Genomic DNA, 19,680 nt, shown 5'->3' with positions numbered 1-19,680 from the left:
GACCTCTTTTGTTCCCCGCAAAACCCCGGATTTTGGTGAGCCATTGTAATATTACCGTAATACCACCCACCGAGTACCGTTTTGTTACTGCTGACTCCCGGTATCGCTCGGCGGCCACTTCTGACCTCCGGGATCCTCTTTCCATCATCGGGCCCGAGATTTGGACTCCAATCCGCATTCTTAATGGCCCGACATCCCTCCAGAAGACGCTCATCGGTAGAGATGTCGAAACTTTCCGCCAGCCTCAAGGCATTAATCAATGCCCCCGCCGCCCGTCCATCCACCGTCCCCGCCCCAGCCAACATAACCTCGGTCTACCAGAAGATCCAGCAGACCGCGCAAGCGAAACAGATCTCGCAGCCATCATGGGTCGCACTATCCGTGAGTACATGCAGCAAAAAGGAACAAAGAAAATAGTCAACAAAATTGACTAATCCGACCTAGACCGCAGCAACAATGACAATGAACTCCCCGGAATCCCTAACAGCGCTGTACAACCTAGCGAGCACAACAACACCAACCCAATCCCTCGAAACAGCCGAATTAATGCGCGAAGTCGGACTGAAATGCATCTCCTTCAACGGCATCCCTAGAACGATCAACTGCCTCGGCTCCTTCCGCGCAAGCCTCCCAGAGTCAATAACGGCAAAGTTAACTCGCACCCCAACACGCGCACCGACACCCGATAACATTTCCGGGATAAGCGCACGCGGCCACGCGCTTTGGGATTCGATCTACAGACCCTTCGAGACGAAGTTGTATGATAAGCTCGCTGAATCGCACCCCGATTTGCCGGTTCATATCTTGCATGCCAACTATGGGGCTTTGCTTTCTGATCCCGTGCGTGAGAGGCTTGGGGGCACTTCCGCGGGTCGGGTTTTGACTTCTATTGTTGCTGTTGCTTGTTTGAGGGCTCAGAGTGGGGTTGGGCCTCAGGTTACTTCGCACGTTTTTGGTCTGAGGAAGGCGATTGAGGATGGGTCTTGGGTTGGGGATGTTGAGGGGGAGACTGGGGCTAAGTGGTTGGCGAGTGATGAGGGGAATTTGTGGATTTTAGAAAGTGTTGATGCTATTGTGGGTGCTATTGGGCGAGGAGAGGGCTCGAATTTCGCTCCTGGGCGGGCGAAGTTGTAGATTTCAGATGATTTAGATTTCGGTAGGCTAATGGTTTAGCTTACTGTGTTTATATTTTTATATTCAGTATATATGTTTGAATTTGTTTGTCTATGTGGTAAATTTTCAATATACAATAAATGTAAATATCCTCGAAAATGCCAAATGCATGCTTGTTTATATCTATTCCATGATCTCGAGCGTGTCAGCAATCGCAAACTCAGCGTCCGTCTTGCTCTGCACCTCTTCAACCTCAACGCCGGGAGCGAGCTCCGTCAGCGTGAGCTTTCCGGTAGCTCTGTCAACCTGGAACACACACTATACAACTGTCAGCCGCTGTTCTTCATACTCAATCACACCACGTACCAGGTCTGTTATAATAGTGCTGACAACATTAGCACCAGTCAGAGGCAAGCTACACTTCTGCACAATCTTGGGTGATCCATCCTTAGCGACATGGCTAGTGGCAACCACAATCTTGGTCTTGTCTGGGTTTGAGATAAGGTCCATAGCTCCACCCATACCCTTGAATACCTTTCCGGGGATCATGTAGTTTGCCAAATCACCATTAGCGCTCACTTGAAGAGCCTATTGAACTTGTCAGCAGATAATCATTTGGTCGTAATGGGGCTACAAACCCCAAGAATAGAAACGTCAACATGGCCTCCTCGGATCATGCCAAAGGACTCGGTGCTGTCGAATGTAGCAGCACCAGGGACGAGAGTGACGGTCTCCTTTCCTGCATTGATGATATCCCTGTATGCATGTTAGATCATAAGATATTAAATGGATAGCTGGAAGACATACGCATCCACTTCCTGTTCAGTGGGATAGTCGCCCTAAATCAAACGAGTTAGAGAAGTCATCTCAAAGCCCTACATTTGTTGAACCTACCATTCCCAGAATACCATTCTCAGACTGGATCCAAACCTTCACATCCTTCGGTAAGAAAGAAGGTGCCAAAGTGGGAATACCTGGAAGCAAGTCAGCCACGAACAGCCGTCACAGAGCTACAAATACATACCAACACCAAGGTTCACGTAGAACCCAGGTTTCAACTCCTTAGCAGCCCTCCGACCAATAAGCTCCCTCTGAATCTGCGCTGCATCCCTAGCAGACCCAGTCGCACTAGCCTCGTCAGAGCGCAACTTCTTATTTTCAATATGCTTTTCGTCTGTTGCGGGCACAATACGATCCACAAAGATTCCGGGTAAATCGACATCATTGGGATCGATAGAGCCGACAGGAACGATATTCTCGGCTTCGACAATGGTGAGAGTTGCTGCCTTGGCCATGATTGGACCAAATGCCTTGGTCGTGTATCTAAAGAAAGAGCGATACGAGTTAGCCCTTTCCGTATACATTTCGTACGAGAGAAATTGATGAAGAACGAACCTGAACACGCAGTTACCAGCCTCATCCGCCTTCCAGGCCCGAAGAATTGCCACATCGCCCGTCAAGGCAGTCTCCATCAGATAAGTCTTGCCATTGAACTCCCGACTCTCACGCGGCTTGCCCGATTCAAGGACTTTACCAGATTCATCCATGCGCACGGGGATCTTACCCTCCTGGATGAAAGTGTCTGTTTTAAAAGTTCCATGTCAATACACCGAAATCTACTCTCAATGACAAACAAATGAAGAGATGTATACATACGAACACCAGTCGGCGTGAAGAATGCCGGAATACCAGCGCCACCAGCACGAAGCCTCTCAGCCAAAGTCCCCTGCGGACAAAGCTCGATAGCAATTTTACCAGTTAAGTAATTCTTCTCAAGAGTCTTATTATTGCCCAAATAAGAAAGAATCAAGCGATTTAACTGGCCATTCTGCGATAGCGTCGAAAGGCCGCCCTTGCCTGCGGAACCGGCGTTGTTCGATACGGCTGTCAAGGAATGTAATGAATCGACACCTCGACGGTGCATGGCATTGATTAATGTTTCTATACAGAAAATCAAATCAAATCAGCTCCCTCATTCCCGATATCAAAAGTACCTTGTTGGCGCAACACATACCGGCAACCCCGCAAAGCCCAAATCCAGAACTGAGAATCGTTGAGCCACTCTTCACATCTGCGACCGCAGCATCGGCATCTTTGAATAGCTTTGATCCACCACGCTCGACCTTCGGCGCGAGTGATTGTAACGGTGCGGTCGTGGAGTATCGTGAGTTAATGCTTGTGGAGCTGGTTGGCTGAAGAGGGCGTAGGCCAGCGCGTACTCCGAGGTAGAGACGGGGTCGGCTCGCTGTGATTGCTTTACGCGACAATGTCGCTGTAGAGATACGAAGCGCTGCCATTTTGTGCTTTGTGTTTTGGAGAGTACAATGGGGGAAAGTTGGAGTAGTTTGAGCTATTAAATTGTTGACTGGGTTCGGTGATCGGAGCTACTTTTGGAGGCCGAAGCCGACTGTGCCGAGTCTGACGTCGTTTGGTTTCGGGTCTTTTTTTTTGCTTACGTTATGTTCTTTTTTTGGCAGGTCATGCTCTTGTTTGTCCCAATGTTTCCACGACGTTTGGATATTACGCTTTCAAGATGAAATATCTCTTTTGTTGTGACAACCCATGCTTGTTTAGCATTGCAAGGACCCGGCTTACTATGAGGCTAGCGAAGACGACCTCCATGCTGGAAACATGGGGTAGAATTGCGTGGTTACTGCGTTTCTCTGTACATTTGGTTTCGGTGGTAAATCATGTTTATGCCTAAAGCATCCCGATGAACTGATCTGCGAAATTTAAATGAATTTCTTAACGCTGCTCGAGGCTACTACTAATACTTCTCAGAGTATACAACCCAGCGTAAAGATAAAACAGTCACAAAAATATGGGTATCAATAAACAACAAAAAAATCACCATCTTCAGTAGTCATAAGCCAAAATCTGCATTCGCAAAATCAAGCCAATCCCAGTTCAGCATATCATCAAGCGGGACATCAGGAATTGATGACCCGAATGCAGTCCCAGCCCGATTGACCGCATCAACAATCTGGTTATCCGACATCGCCGAGAAATGCATCGGCTCAGACCATATATTCTCAGGTGGAAGCGATGTTGGCGGCTGGGGAACTTGCGATGGAGGGTCTTGGTTGTCAAATCCTGAAGATATAGGAGGGAAAGCCGGTTCAGGAAGGTCAATATTAGAAATATTGACACGTTCACCATTGGATTGGAATTGGGATTGCGGATGGAGTAACGGAAGTGGGAGGACAGGAGCTCTCCGGATCAACTCGCGCAGAAATCGGCCATAAAGCACCGATGAACCATTGCGGTGACTAGGTGTTGCACCGACTCTTTCCAGAACACCAGCCGTTTCTTCGATTAGGTTTCGCACACTGGGCGCAAGACTTGATCTGCTGTCACCGGGCGTAACGCTGAGACTTAGTGCTGAGCAGGCTGCGAAGGATATCATGATGACTGTATTGTTAGGCATTGATTTTAGGCGGGCTTCACCTTGGATAGCGGCTCGAAGGACGTTTAGAGCGGCTGAGAGGCCTGCAGCGCGGAAGAAACGTTTTACTTCGAGGGGAGCTGTTGGGTGGTTGATTACGCCGCCGTACGTTGAGAGTTGGGTGTGTGTTACGAGAATTTCGACGTATGGAGGAAGAGAACGTGCTTTCTGGGTTAGTATATGGCTCTTTCGGCTGTATTTGTCTGTACTTACTGTCACCCTCACCAATTGATAGGGCCCAGGTTGCGTACCATCGTTCATAGAAGGCTTGTATGGTTTTTTTGATCCTATTTCGCAGTCAGCAGGAAGAGTTTCAGTTATTATAGTGACTCGTACGATTGAGCGGCTTCTGAGCCGGTATCAATGATTCGGTAACTATCACAGCTGGATTTGACTCTCTTGAATAGTCCGTCCTGGGTTCGCGATTAGTATCATAGTCGAACTTTGGCATAAATATTCTTACCAAATCTCTGCGAAGAACTGCCATGGAGTTCATAGGACCATCACGCAAATCAGCAACATTGGATAAATGCCAACGGTCACAATTTTCAATAAGCGCAGTCGGAGGAACTGTATAGCTTCGTCCACGAGCAAGACAAACACTTCTCCGAAGTCAGAACATGTATTTCACCAAGAAAAGGCAAAAGATTTCAACTTACCCCCTTTCGACAACAAATAAAGCAATCCAAGCCCTTTCACGCCGCCGAAGCAAACGCAGACCCCACTCAGTGGATGGATCAACATCATCAAATCCATCCATATGCAGAGCCCTCCTGGCATCGATACAATCCGCCCGAGCTAAGTGATTCAGAAGATCATGATCAAAGCTCGCAGATGGAGAGATAATCTTGTTCAAAGACAAATCCAAAGCAACAGTCAAAGCCATGGCTATATATGAACAGGTATCGTCATCCCCAAGACTATCGCCGGGGGACATCCAGGGCACATTTACCATAAAAGCCAAGACAATCTCGACAGACCTATGCCGTTTTGTAATGACCCTCTTTGCGAGCCATTTGCAATGCCGAGATAATCTTTTAGATAAAGCGGCTGCAGATGGTAGAAATAAAGCCGCACCAGCCATAATCGATGTGAACAGAAACGCGGATTGAGAGCGCACAAATGAGGGTGTATGTATTAATGGATCGAGACCCCATCGCGTGTGAGCGAGATTTTGATAAAAGCTGATGAGAACGTCAGTATCACTTTTGATATCATACCACCTAGCTCGAGGCGGACATATGTTACTCACAATGAGAACAGAGATTCTGACTCGTCGAAAGTGACCAAGCCCAGATCTACAGGGTCGACCTCAGGTCCAACATCTAAATTTGCTCTGGCCGGCACGAAGAATGACTTCGCGCTCGGCTCTCCGGGCATCGCGTGTTCCTGCGACACCGCCAACGGAGCACCCGGCAAAGGCAGCGAAGACCTAGGAGCCCGGCGCAAGTCCGTTGGCGAAAGCTGCAGATCAGAGGCTCTGGCTAGCAATTGTAACGGATTCTCCGCATCGTCCAGAGTAAGACTCTCATCTACCTTGCTATCGCGCAGCGAAGGCGGGTCAGAATCGTGATCATTACCTGGCCCCGGACCATCAGAAAAAACATCTTGATCACCCTGCATTAAATGGCCCTGAACTTGACTGAGGAGTTCCTGGAGCCCAGAGATGGCTCTTTGCGCATCGTCATCGCCGGAGTCAATCCTCGGTCTTTTGATGGCCTGTTCAATCTGATGAATCGCCTTTTCCAGGCCCTTGCGTTTGCTGTCCACATGTTAGCTTCCATTTATCCCTTCGTGGATTGGAATGCTGGGTTTTCTCCCTCGCTTCTAACTCACTTCTTCACTCCCTTCTGTCTGCCAAGGTGGTGATTTGGCACAATGCACTCCGCATCAGTCTGCTTACATTTATCGCAGCTAGTCTCACCTGCTGTGCGATTACAGCGGATCTTGCTTCGTCGGCAACTCAGACATGCGGCTTGTTTTGCATGGGAGCGTTGGCCCGACTGCTCCATCGCGTTGTTGATTAGGACCACCCTAATGTCCGAGTCAAACGGGAAGTGGAGGTAAGAGAAAATAGTTCTAGCTTATGTAGCCATAAGTTGATGCCCTTTCAACAGCCCGGCCGGGCTAGCTCAATCGGTAGAGCGTAAGACTCTTAATCTTAAGGCTGCGGGTTCGACCCCCGCGTTCGGCTATTCCTAAAACACCGTCCTCGAGTGAGCGTTTCTTTTTTGTTTTTCTTTTTTCAGGATTGAAGAAGATATTTACTTTTTGTGACATTCCAGTACTTTTCTCCCCTTGTTACGTAGAACGCCTGTGTTAGCAGTTTTTTCGGTTGGTCAGATGTACAGTAGGTACCGACATCTAGACCGCCTTGTTATCTAGAATACACCGCCTATCCAAAACGCGCCAAGAAGACGTAGTGTGTAGTGCGGTAATTCGCGTTTTGTATCAATCTATTGCCTCTGTTTACCTTATTTGCCTATCATTATACCTTTTATACCCCATTTACCAATGCCATCACGCGCTGAGCTTACGCCCGCTATTCGCGAAAGGATTTGCGAGCTTCATTCAGCCGTCAACTGGGGTTATAAACGTATCCATAATCGATATCCATGGATATCGTTGTCAACAATACGCTACACTATCAAAAAGGAGCATGAAAGACACGCTGGTGTCTCAAAACCTCGCTCAGGGAGGCCCAAAAAGCTTATTGAAGCCGACAAAGTACGCCTTCTTTATGATATCGAAGAGACCCCACGCGTTACCTGTGAAGATCTCCTAACAGAGGCGTCTATAAAGCTTAAATCGACTCAAGCCGACGTATCTTCAATATCGAAACCCTCCGGAAATGACGCTAAGGCTCAAGTCCCTAATTAAATGAGAAATGTGCGCCAAAAGGGCTTCGCTAGACTATTGAATATCAACACTTTCTAGGGCACGAGTTTGCAATTGGTCTGATGTATATTTCAACCTACATACCATGTGTGTGAGGCATAAGAAAGGTCCAGGTGTCTTATTTTTCCGTTCATAACTTATTAAGATTTTTAAAATTGACTAGCTTGCCATTTTCTGTTAGTCAGGCTTAAAGTTGGTGCAATGTGGGTTGATATCATGGTAACAAACAGCAGATGGTATCAATTAAATATTAACGGCCGTTAAATACATGAATGAACACAGTGGAGGTTCTCTCTGTAGAATATTATATATATCGCCACTTTGCGAACAAAATTCACACATTCTTTAACAAATCACCCCAAGTCCATCATCGAGCATGACCAATCTCCTCATCTCTTTGTGCAGGAATGGCACCCGAAGCCTCAACATTAGGAGTAGCACCATGTGCCTGAGGAACAGCACCACCGTGCTGACCCTGCACCTCCCCAACTTCAGGAACACCAGCAAGACCCCTCTCAGCGCCAGACCCAGCAGAAGAGCCAGGTGGAGAAGCGTCCAAAAGACGAGGACCGGACTCCTTAGGCTTCTTACTGCCCTGCACCCTAGCAGGCGCAGGACCAAGAACAGGCGGATACTTAAAGCGGAATCCCCAAAGGAAGTACAGCTTCAGCTTCGTCCCGAAAGGCATAGCCTCCCACCTCTTCTGCAGGACCTCGGCATCCTCACGACTGCGCGCACGGAACCCCTTCCGGAAACAGAAGAGGAAGAACAGCGTAATAGGGAAGATAAGGAAACACCAGAAAAGCGGGAGTCCGCGACGGGTTTGCCAGCCAGTCATCAGACGGCGGAATCGAACCCAGGCTTCGATGAAGCCGAAAATCAGGAACAGGCCAATCCAGCCCAGGACGCAGATGAGTGTTATTGCCAGACCGGAGATTCCAGCGCCTAAACCCCACTTGCTTGTGAACCAGTTTTCGTCGTCGTAGTAATAGCCATTGCCATAATATCCGTTACCATAATAGCCGGAGCTGGTACCCTCGCTGGAACTCTCGCTCGAGGATGTATACTGGCATGCTGCATTGCCAGCGACGGAGGTCGGGGCGTTGTAGTAACTTAGTGAAGAAAGGGTGTAGCTTGGGAGTTGGGTTGAGTCGACGTAGAAAACGTCGAAGAAGTATGTTGTTGGTTGGAAAGGTAAGGTGTCGTCGACGGAGGTGGAGGCGGCTCCTGTCTCGTGAGGAAGCGCGTTGCGGATTTCATACGGAGGTGTGACTTCAGCCGCGACTGTTGAGGTCCATTTGGTTGAGCAGCCTGTTGGCGCAGTGTAGACTAGGTTCACTTTGTAGATTGTGCTGTGGATGTTGCCGTCACTGTCGGCGGAGTAGCCGTAATTGTTGCCAACAGGGACGGAGGAGCCATATCCGGTTGGGTAGAGCTTCTCGATTACGGTATAGCTGTAAAGTGTATCGGTCGATGTGATGGTGGACAAGGCTTCAGCGGGGAGAGTTGCAGTTGGGGTGATTTGTTCGATTACGGTGTTGACAGCCGACTCATCGCCGTAAACGTAAGTTACGGTGTTAACTGTCTCCTGATAATCTTTCGTTACTATCCATGGCGCAGCTGAAACGAGTGGACTGAGGCAGGATAAAGCGAGCGACAAGTATAGTGTAAACGAGTGTGAGGGCGCCATATTGGGCCTGTGAATAGAGAATGAAGTCCACGAGAATTTGAGGCGCCCGCTGTGGTTTTATTATTCAGGGAAAAGTATACTAACGAAAAGGCTAAGAAGCGCCTCATGACAGACCCTGATTTTTTGGGGGCGCTTTCCCTACTTTTGGACTGTTTCCCTTTTCCCAGAAGGGTCGGTGGAAATTGCTGCATTAGAGTAGTCCGAGTTAGGGCTGTGATTGGCAGGGTTCCAGATAAGAGGGGCCAAATTGGGATCTAGCCGATGCACGCTACTTATTTTCGCCTCAAGTTTTACTTTGGAGTCTTCCGAGTTATACGAGGGAGTGAAAATACAGGAGTAGTTGAGTCACGAGAGAGGAAAAAAAAAAGATTAGATCATCAGTAACACGAAGGCATGGTGCGAATATGAAAAAACTGACAGCGACAAGGGATAGCTGAACTTAGGGCAAGTAAACTTTGCGAGATTGAGGCTAAACAATTCGGTAGTTATGGAACGCCACTCAAGCGGCGAGTTAAAGCGCCCCTGAGATATTCCGCAGGGTCCGGTGCTGGAATAGGAATTTGGACCTGTGGTTTTGCCTTCCGGAAAATTTTTGATACCAAAAATAACTCCAAAACCATGAAGTGTAGACCCAAACTAGATCACCAGCTTTATTAACCAAAAGAACTTTCGAGAAGATAATATGAAGGGCGACACAAAAAAAATACAACAGCATGTCAACAGCTTGTCAACTGTGCCGTTGTGGTCACCTTGCGCCCGCGGATCAAGCGTGGGCTCAGCACTCATCAGAGCAATCCGGGCAGATATTTACCCACTTCAACATCCTTCAGCTAGATATTCAGTATATGCATCAGAACGTACATTTTCACAATTTATGACCTATCTTTATATAATTGTTATCCTGTTTCTAGAAAATTCTTAGAATCATAACCAAGACACTTTTGATTATATTTAGTGGGATATCCGATCTACGGCCAGCGGCCACTTAGCACAAGTTTGACAAAGGAATTACGTCTCACGCCTTGAAACACACATCATACTGACGCCAGTAGCTATGGTTCTTCTAAATTCGATTATGTAATTTTTTCTGCAGGGATCTAGATACCTACCACTAACTTAGTTATCGGCCTCGCTCATTATATGAGTTAATTAAGATTGTGAGAAGTATATCACACCCATATAACTTTTTTCGCATCGAATTTTGATTCCTCACTCCGAGAACGCATATAGCCCCGTTGATTGCTCACGAGCCTAATATCGTCTTCTGTAAATTCAGTTGTATAGTGTGTATGGCCAAATATCCAAAACTTCACTCCTTCCCATGTGTTTGAGATAAGGTCTGTTCCAAAGGCAACGCTCCAAGGACATTTGGCATGCCGGGGATTGGAAGTACCTTGGAGAGAAGGCGCATAGTGAGTTACGACCACAATCGGGCGTGAATTCGCTTTTTTGAGGCCACCTTGATTCTCGTCGTGGATCGCCTTTATTTGATGCCGTAACCAGGATAGGTCGGATTGATGAGCCGCATTATGCTGATCGATTCCCCAACCCTCAATCTTCTCGAAATCATGAATTTTGGTTTGAACAATATCTCTTGCTTCAGATGGGATCTCGGACCATAATGTACAACCAAGGATAGTGACATGGGTGTCCGGAATATCAAAACGCCTTTGATCAAGCAGGACTAGTCGACCCTTCAAACATGGTTCTTGCTCGAGTTTTCTCGCCGTCTTGAGTCCGGATTCAAAGGATGTTCCATGGAACTCGTGATTTCCAAGAACAAGAAATACTCTCTCGAACCGGGTTGCTTGCTTTTCAAGGAAGGCGAGATATGCACTGTAATCTTGTAGACGTCCAATATCACCGGCCAAGACGATGTATTTCGATGAAATGGGTACCTCAAATGCAGAGTATTGCTGGTCAAATTCGAGATGGAGATCAGATAAAGTCTGAAGTGGAACTGATGGGGCCTTGATTGAAACAGGGACGGATGGGTTGAAGCATTTTGTTTTCTGGTGCATGTTTCCAAGTCCAGCCGCTTTGAGGGTGATAAAATGTGTGCATCAAACGATTTACCAGGACTTTAATGCCGCAGATTAGGTGGAATACTGGTTAGCCCCAAATAACCCGCTTGAGTTGCGAAACAGTGATGCTCGGGGTATTCGGGTGAAGTGGCCAAATACTGAAGAGTAGGGCGGGCGACAAGGGGAGTTTTTCGGAAGAAGAAAAAACGCGAATAAAAATAAAAAACATACAACAGTAAGGATTCGCTAGTGGTCACCCACCTAACTACTAACTTACCGGCGTGTGGCTTAAGTACGGCTGAGCGGACGGGAAGCCCTGTTCTCCACACCCTGTGGTCGTATGTACTAAACATGGTCGTTAGAAGAAATAAGTATAAAACTCCAACCAACTACCACCTTGGAATCCGTAAATGATAGGGTACCCGAGTGCATGGACCCTACACACTTAGCAAAATCGGGGGTTTGGTGGGTTACTAAGCGAGAATTGATCCTGGGATGATTCATCTGATTCATTGAAATGTCAATTGATGCCATATTTGGGGTAAATTTTGATGAAAATTCCAATATCCAAAAAGCGCTAAAACGCCGCTGGTGTATAAGTCAGATTTAATTATGGGGCTTTTTAGCACTACCTTATTATACTCTGATTGTATGTATTCTACGCCGTAAATTTTCTTTATTTCCGTTCGCCGTAAACATTCTCATCTTGAAGGTGAGCTCTGCAATTGCATGAAAGGCGAGTCTTGTAGTCATTTAAATTTGTGGCACAATAAGTAGTATATACGGTGCCTAGTACTAAGTTTGACACGACTCCAGAATCCCCAGCCTTGGAAGATTTACTATGGATGAAGCAACCCAGTAGAAAAGTGTTGAGCTAGTGAACTATCTAGTACGATATTAAGACTTAGTCAAGATTGCAACTACTTAATGTCCGATGGATTATATTACTAGCAATTCCTAAGAGTAATGAACAACTTCAAACCTCTTTCTCACTGTGGTAGAATACGGTGAAGTATATACCAACGTATAGAGATTTGGTATTGATGTAAAGAAAGATACAAACATACCACAGAAGCAAATACCAACAAGCTATTTTCCCTCTTTAGAATGCCTTGTCAGGTCTCTCATAAAGAGACAAAAGCGACTCGCAGGAAGCTGTCGATCCCAAGAGACTCAGACTGGCCGGCCCCTGAGATGTTTCCATACCTACCGCATAGTGTAGAAAAACGTCTGTGCCCTCGATGACTTGTATTTGAAGTTCTCATGGCCGCTATATTGTTTTTGTGGTTCCAAGCCAGCTCAGGTTGCCTATGCGATGTTGTGCCCAATTTTGAAGAAGCAGAGACGCGATCAAGCTCGGTATCAGAAAGCTTTTCCATGACATCATAGAGCTCGTTCTGGCTATGTGACATTCTTTCCTCCAGTATATTCGTAACCTGTCTGAGCAAGTCTCTCATTTCATCAAGTAGTCGACCCGCTTGACGTACATACTCCAAATCTTTTCGGCATCTCAAGTCGCTTTCAAATGAGCTATCGAAAAACTTTGCGACTCTAGAATCAATATTCCTCATTTTTCGCTCCCATTCCCGGAAGCGTCTTTCATTCTGGATGACAGTGACAAGTATATTATCTTGGCTTTGATAGTGTGATTCGTATTGCGGAGAACTATCGTTAGATAGTTGAGACATTGTCGGAGATAATAAAACAGTTCTTAGAAAATCTGATGTGGTGAAGAGAACAGAAAATCTTTTGTTGGAAGGAATTATTCAAGTCTCATTCTTTGAAAAGAGCAGAGGACCCTTTGAGTTCAGAATATTCAGAATAAACTTGCCTACCCACCACCGAGGACTAATATACAGTAGATACCAAAGCCATGGTACCCACACTACTAAGCTCATTTGGGCTCAGAAAGATTTTCTACAAATACTGAATGAGCAGTGCATATGATTCACAAATTGTGACGTACATCGAAGGTCCTTGGAAAGTTCATCTTCATTGTCACGTGTCCATCCAAAGTCATTGACACAAAATAGGCCAACCCAGACCATGATCCCCTAGTAAAATGTCAGAGAACTTGTAGCTAGCACTCGGGAATCCCATTAAATTCACCCTCAAAACAAGGTAAGATGTTTTTCGTTTACTACCGGAAGTTCTGCCTTTCAAGCAGAGCTAACCGTCTTGGCCCCTTCGGGGTCATGCGCAACCACTTCAATTTCCACGCGCATATCATCCTCCCCTAGTCGGGTCACTCCAACACAAGTCCAAATGGGCTGGTGATCTGGCATGTATTTCTTGAAGTTGCGAACCATTGCTGCTAATGCCTCATTGTTGATTGGAACGTGGTAGGAATTGACCCGGTAGACTTGAGACCAGCCCTTGCCACCAGCGTCCTCCAAACAGCGCTGAACGTTGGCAAACGCCAAGTCAATCTGGGCATTGATTTCTAGCTCAAAAGCGCCAGTCGCGGGATCCCAGCCACCTAAATTTCGAAGATGACCCAACTTAGATATAATGCTTGGACGAAAAAGCGATCGGGATTTACTGCTTACCTTGGCCAGCACATTCAATTCGGTCGCCAACTCGGACAGCTTGGCTGTACCAAAAGTCGCGTTGCTTCTGCTTCCCGGCACCGTCGTATGCATAGAATTTAAGGTGAGACATTTTGATTGGGCTGTTGTATTTGGCGCGATAGAAACGATAGTCAAAGATGCTTCCGCGAGTGGCTTGTGCAACGAAAGGAGTGTCGATGGATACAATTGAAAGTGCCTTTTGGTTTAAATAGTGCCAGAGTTGCTCGAATGGATTGTCTCGCGAATTCCTTGCTATAAGTCTAATTGAATAACATGAACCAAGAGGCTCCACCGGCGGAATTCGAATTCCTATCGCCACTGGCTATCTTCCGTTCAACTATGGAATCCGCCCAGCGATAGCAGAGCGGAATCTAGCATCCGCCGTAAGCCAAGTGAATGCCTATCAACTTGTTATCATTATCTTGATACAGAATACGGACGGTGCCGGATATATGGCGTTCACGGATAGGATAGAACAGCAACGTAAAAGTCAAGTCATTGAGAAAGGCTTTATCTGAAGACCATTTCCCACTTGCATGTAATAGTTTTTGTCAAGGATCATACTTCCCGTGAGAATTAATGTGCTCAAGCCGATTCAACGGTTGAACGGCACCATATTATACCCAACGTTGACTTCAATAACAAACACTCTTCATTCCACACGACTCGAGATCGACTCATACAAATTAGTTTTATTGATTTGACGAATTTCCTCACATATCAAAGCAGCTGTTGGTTTCATATCACAATGATTTCATTGAAACAAGCTGTGGTTTATGGAATGCTTTTTGCATCCGGTGAGTATCCATACAGAAGGGATTACGAGAGAAAAGGCAACTTACTTTCTTATTGCATAAGGAACCCTCATCGGATATGATTCAGGTTATTTGAATGGTGTTTTAGGGTCTAAAGACTTCCTAAAGCGCTACGGTACTGATAATGGGGTAACTCAAGCCATATACTTGACACCACAGACTCGTGCACTGTTTACATCTCTTTTGGTTGTTGGAACCTTGTTAGGCACCGCTATATCCTCTCTCATTAGTAATCGTGGTATGTATGAGATCCAGAGTAAATGTGGCCAAGTCAATAGCTAATCAAGTCAAAAAGTGGGCCGTAAAGGCAGCTTGCTCTTAGCTATGACAGCATATGGATTAGGTGTCTCGATTCAAGTCGCCGGCTTACCACCGGCCGCTTTCATCGTGGGGCGTATATTATTGGGCGCAGCCTTGGGCATTATATCTGTCGTGGTAAGCTGAACAAGATTGAGATGATTTGACAATGAAACCTTCGCGAGAAAAGAAACTGACATTACACGACTGCTGCCTAGAGCCCGATGTACCTGATTGAAAGTTCGAATTCAAAAACAAGAGGCATGCTTGTCAGTATGTATGTATTGCTCTTGACTTGTGGCAATGTTCTGGCATGCTGTATCAGTCTCGGGACAAAGAAATTTGATGATTCAAGAAGTTGGCGTGAGTAACAAATTTTGCTTGTCGTTCAATTATTTGCACCCCATGAAGGCTAAGTGGCAATTTAAACAGGAATCACTATTGGGTTTCAGCTATTTCTCGCGCTTATCATCTTCTTCGGCGCAATTGTTGCACCCGAATCACCTGTTATACTGCTGCAAAAGTCGAAACCCCAAGAAGCTCGATATGCCATTGCAAATCTTCGAAATATTAATATAGACTCACTCGAGCTTTTGGAGGCATTCGATGAGATGTCAAATTGGGTCAGAGAACAAGAAATGCAAGGAAATGTTCGAATCATCGAATGTTTCCAAGGCCCCAACTTACGTCGTCAATTGCTTGGCATAGCCATGTCTTTCTTGACCATTGCTACCGGGGTCACCTTTTGGTTTGGGTATGGGACAACCTTCTTTGAAGCTGCCGGGGTCAATAATGCCTATATGGTTTCTGTCATTCTTGCGCTCATCAACGCCATCTTTACTGTGCCATCGGCATACTTAGTCGATAGAGTTGGCAGACGTCGCTGTTTACTTTGGGGAGGTACAGTGATGGCAATCACCCAAATTATTCCGGCCGTCATTCATACAGTCGCTCCAAACAGTAAATCCGACCACAGTGCCTTGATTTCTGGCGCAGTGATCTTTATTGCAGCCTATGCTCCTACATGGGGCTCAGTTGGTACGATATACCCTGTACTCACATTTGCATTGTGCGAGAACTACGGCTAACAGTCTTCAGGTTGGGTAACCATGACAGAGCCTTATTCCGCTCGACTGAGGCTGTATCAATCAACACTCACCATGATTGTCTACTGGATCTCAACTTGGGCTATCGGTTTCGTGACACCATACCTAGTAGACGCCACTGCAGCAGATCTGGGTGTCAAGGTTTGCTATATCTGGTTTGGCATGATTATAGTATCCCTTGTTTGGGCTTTTCTGTTCGTCCCTGAGCTTTCAGGACTTTCTATCACCGAAGTAAGTCAGCACAAAAGGTTCCCAAGTGTTGAGTCGATGAACCTAGGTATCGGGTATTCATTTTTCGATTCTAACATTTTCATCAGGTGGATAAACTTTTCGAGGAGAGAGTCCCAGCATGGCAATCTCATGAGTGGAAGAAATCACTCGACGCGACAATGTATGGCGTGGAGGCAGGAGTTGATGATTGCGGACGGGATGAAGGAACACCCAAAAACTTTAAACTGGTAGAAAGGAAACTCAGCATATAATTAAGTAATTTCCCTCACGGAAAAATTATCGTGTGGGGACAAATATAATAGCCGCTGAATATTGATTGTGTTCGCTGTATTAATCAATTTTTGATGTATTTCTCGACTTCATAGATACCACTGAGCCTAGATGGGCCAACCATCACACTGCGGGAATGGAAGTCGCATGATGAAAAAGAGAAACCAGACATTCAGTTGATAGTGACAGGTGTACTGTCAGCCAGAATTGTAAAGATAGGCCACCGAATTCTCCTAAGACGATTACCAATAAAACTGGGACAGGGAATTAGCAAAGGAGCAACATGCTCAGCCCCATCGCATCACTCGGATATTTGTGATCGAGGAAAGCTCTCAGTCTACTGCTTGCTCGGTAATAAAATTTACGTTTTCAACATTTCTGCCTGCTATGCTGATCCCATAGTTTGACAGATTCTCCTTTAATCAACACTTTTGGATCTAAGATATTTGAGTGAACTCAAAGACGACTGGACATTCAAATTAGCCAGTCCTTGACATTACTCCCAAAATGAATGAAGCATACTGCTGCTGAATTGTCCGGACTTGCTTGAATATTAAATTTCAGTCTTTATCGCGTTGATTATGAACACTTTGATTATTTTGAGTAATAAATATAACTTGATTATGAGATTGAGCTCTTGCCAGATTGCATGAGAGGTGCTTCTTGATCCAAGCACGAGGTTATGATTCCAAACATATTGAATATTTCAGTTGTTTCGTCCAAAACTTCTTGTTGTTCTTGGGCCGTCAAAAAACGATCAGCCTCTGCAATGCAGGCACGAAACTTAATTTTGATGGTAGCTTCATTATCGACATGCCAAAATGACAAGGGACAAGGTAGTTTTCCAGAATTTAGCTCCGTGGCTGACATGCCCCAGAACTCTGGACCAGCTGTTGAAAGCCTAGCAGCGATCTCACGCCCACCGTAAAGAATGGCGGAAAACATAATCCAAGAATATGACACGATAAGATGTGGTTTCGACGCAATCCGTTGAAAAATATAGTCCCTGGTTTGACTTCCAATGTTATCTTCATGTAGTGAGGTTGCGAAGTCAATATTCATTGATCTTAAAAGTTGAAGATCGGCCTCCAGGCGCCTTGTACGTAGAAGCTCCGGAAAGTATATTAATCGTAACAAGGCACGGAGGCCTTCTTTGCCAGAAGTAGGCAGTCTATAGATAGAATTGTCGGATTGATCAAAAAGCCACTCGGCAGGATCGCCAATGAACGAAACCCATGCCTTTTCTAGGCCATAGTATAGCTCGGCATAGTATGTTAGCCCCAGGGCATATACCGAAGAGCTTTCCGCATTTGGGGGTAAACAGAGAGCTATCCGAGAGATATTTAATCGATGTATAGCCTCATGAGGTTGTCTATTCCTTAGTTAATCAGTGAAAGCACAGAAGAAACAATGCATACCTGATAGCTTTGCGGAGCCTAGTAAGAAGATCTTCAGCAGACATGCTCGCAAAGCGCCTTATTATCACTATCCAGTCACAATGGATAATCGAGAATATGGCGACAAATGAATGTGCTGCAAGACAAAACCAGATTTTGACTGTAGCCGGGATGACACCTCGAAACTGGGTTTCGGACCGCAAATTTGTTTATCCGGTCTAGGCAAGCGCCAGGTCGAACCCGGGCTCGATTGACAAATAATGGGAAAGAAGCAGGCAGGAAAAATTGGAACATTCCTAAGGCTGCGCACAAATGAGCGTCCTCAATTCTTTCAATTGGGTTATTGTTATGTTGCAAATGAGAACCACGGTCAAACCTCACAGCCGCCTATCAAATACATTCATAGAACACAGGGTCATTAGAATCAGCCATTCTGACGAGGTAGTTTGGGCTACTCGTTATTTGTAGATGATTTAGAGTGGCGAGATAGAAATTAATGCGTTTGTACCGTTCCAAAATTCCTCAATGCTTCCTATCTTCTCACCTTGAGCACGTAAATATCAACCAACCCCCCTTTAACTCATATCTGCACAACTAGGTCAGACTTTTTATTCGAGTTTTATATCTCTATATAATGAACAAAGGGATCAATCAAATAGATGTATCTCAAGATATTTGAAAAAAAAGCTTTGTCAGATAGACTTTTCTCGTGTTGGGTAGGGCAATTTCTACACTCAATAAACTCGAAGTGGAAAAGTTCGGGACGTCGAATTTTTCACACTACGTGACAGAAAACGAAAAAATTCGTATCTCTCTTTTTATTAAAAAAACATTCCGTTACTAAAGTATTACAAAGTATTGAAAATTTAAACGGTACTATTCTAAACAAATTGGTTGAGATAGAAGGGGCACAAAATTGGCCTTCAAGCTGGTGAAAGTAGCAGTGTACGGAGAGAGCTTCACAGCGGTAATTGTTCAAGGTATGTTAGGAACCGCTAGAGCTTTCAATGTCGCAAATATTAGAATGCACTTCCATCCTCGATTTAAATGATATGCTAGACTGCCTATCGCTCACCCCAAACCCGACGGTATACTTTGAGGTCAAGGTTGTATAATCCTAGACACACGACCTGACAGCCCTATGGTCTCAGGCATGGTGCGCTGTAGAGGGTTCCATTAAGAAAACAACTCTGTTCTAAAAAGAAAGGTGCTTGGGTATGAGATTCTTAGCAGACTTTTACCGACACGCTGACTGCAATGGAGTTCGGTAATAACTTAGACGTTATCTCATTGCGGACGTTAATTCCTGCTATTCTTTTGTTACTTTGGAAAGGGGCTGTCAGAAATTTGCACCGTCTTTCGATTTGTATCTGTGAATGTATAGATGGCATAAAAACCGACAAAAAAGGCGGTATCGAAACTAGAGATGCACGAAGCTTTTGAGCCGATGCCGGCGACAGTTTGTTCTAGAATGTAATTTGCTATCATGAAACCCCGCTGTATTTGCAAATGCACATCTATCCTGAATGGGTAATTAGCGAAATAAAGTAAAGACTGAGAACTTTGGAGTTGGACTGCAGTGCGAGGTCCCCCCAGTCCCTGCCCACCATCCATCCAGTATAGAGTATTGGTAATGCTAGACAGCTTGTGCGATGAGTTCAGCGAGTGCATCTCTTTAGCTAAAGTCAAACAAGCCCTCATGAGCGGAATGAACGAAAAAGGAGACTCAATTGGGTCCAAAAAGAAAAGATGCTCAACTTCGTGTACTCTGTCCACAAAAACTCTCTCGAAGTTTGCTCACCATTTTGGGTGATGAACTCGAAT

General features: G+C 45.6%; 6 protein-coding genes across 6 annotated transcripts; 2 read left to right on the top strand and 4 right to left on the bottom strand.

The window, feature by feature from the left end:
• Nucleotides 1-183: 183 nt before the first annotated feature.
• Nucleotides 184-1,134, top strand: N7511_002931 (uncharacterized protein; the record flags this gene model as incomplete). The annotated part of the gene is made up of 2 exons (XM_057125356.1): nucleotides 184-381; nucleotides 445-1,134. 2 exons carry the CDS (start codon nucleotides 184-186, stop codon nucleotides 1,132-1,134), a joined length of 888 nt encoding a protein of 295 aa, XP_056987515.1.
• Nucleotides 1,135-1,296: 162 nt separating this feature from the next.
• N7511_002930 (3-oxoacid CoA-transferase) lies at nucleotides 1,297-3,410 on the bottom strand (the record flags this gene model as incomplete). Its single annotated transcript, XM_057125355.1, has 9 exons — nucleotides 1,297-1,431; nucleotides 1,480-1,701; nucleotides 1,752-1,869; nucleotides 1,921-1,952; nucleotides 2,008-2,087; nucleotides 2,138-2,436; nucleotides 2,509-2,695; nucleotides 2,770-3,054; nucleotides 3,128-3,410. The coding sequence occupies 9 exons, from the start codon at nucleotides 3,408-3,410 to the stop codon at nucleotides 1,297-1,299; spliced, it is 1,641 nt and encodes a 546-aa protein (XP_056987514.1).
• Nucleotides 3,411-3,976: 566 nt separating this feature from the next.
• On the bottom strand, nucleotides 3,977-6,570 carry N7511_002929 (Zn(II)2Cys6 transcription factor; the record flags this gene model as incomplete). Its single annotated transcript, XM_057125354.1, has 7 exons — nucleotides 3,977-4,722; nucleotides 4,772-4,845; nucleotides 4,895-4,971; nucleotides 5,022-5,160; nucleotides 5,218-5,742; nucleotides 5,811-6,320; nucleotides 6,395-6,570. The coding sequence occupies 7 exons, from the start codon at nucleotides 6,568-6,570 to the stop codon at nucleotides 3,977-3,979; spliced, it is 2,247 nt and encodes a 748-aa protein (XP_056987513.1).
• Nucleotides 6,571-7,823: 1,253 nt separating this feature from the next.
• Nucleotides 7,824-9,146, bottom strand: N7511_002928 (uncharacterized protein; the record flags this gene model as incomplete). The annotated part of the gene is made up of 1 exon (XM_057125353.1): nucleotides 7,824-9,146. One exon carries the CDS (start codon nucleotides 9,144-9,146, stop codon nucleotides 7,824-7,826), a length of 1,323 nt encoding a protein of 440 aa, XP_056987512.1.
• A 4,183-nt stretch (nucleotides 9,147-13,329) lies between these two features.
• On the bottom strand, nucleotides 13,330-13,831 carry N7511_002927 (RidA family protein; the record flags this gene model as incomplete). The annotated part of the gene is made up of 2 exons (XM_057125352.1): nucleotides 13,330-13,649; nucleotides 13,720-13,831. 2 exons carry the CDS (start codon nucleotides 13,829-13,831, stop codon nucleotides 13,330-13,332), a joined length of 432 nt encoding a protein of 143 aa, XP_056987511.1.
• Nucleotides 13,832-15,115: 1,284 nt separating this feature from the next.
• N7511_002926 (glucose transporter) lies at nucleotides 15,116-16,440 on the top strand (the record flags this gene model as incomplete). Its single annotated transcript, XM_057125351.1, has 5 exons — nucleotides 15,116-15,129; nucleotides 15,178-15,215; nucleotides 15,285-15,890; nucleotides 15,951-16,189; nucleotides 16,276-16,440. The coding sequence occupies 5 exons, from the start codon at nucleotides 15,116-15,118 to the stop codon at nucleotides 16,438-16,440; spliced, it is 1,062 nt and encodes a 353-aa protein (XP_056987510.1).
• Nucleotides 16,441-19,680: the final 3,240 nt, after the last annotated feature.

The sequence above is a fragment of the Penicillium nucicola genome (genome assembly GCF_028828085.1).
Source record: "Penicillium nucicola strain IBT 29836 chromosome Unknown utg000002l, whole genome shotgun sequence".
NCBI lineage: Eukaryota > Fungi > Ascomycota > Eurotiomycetes > Eurotiales > Aspergillaceae > Penicillium > Penicillium nucicola.
This window is presented reverse-complemented; position numbering and strand designations above follow the sequence as displayed.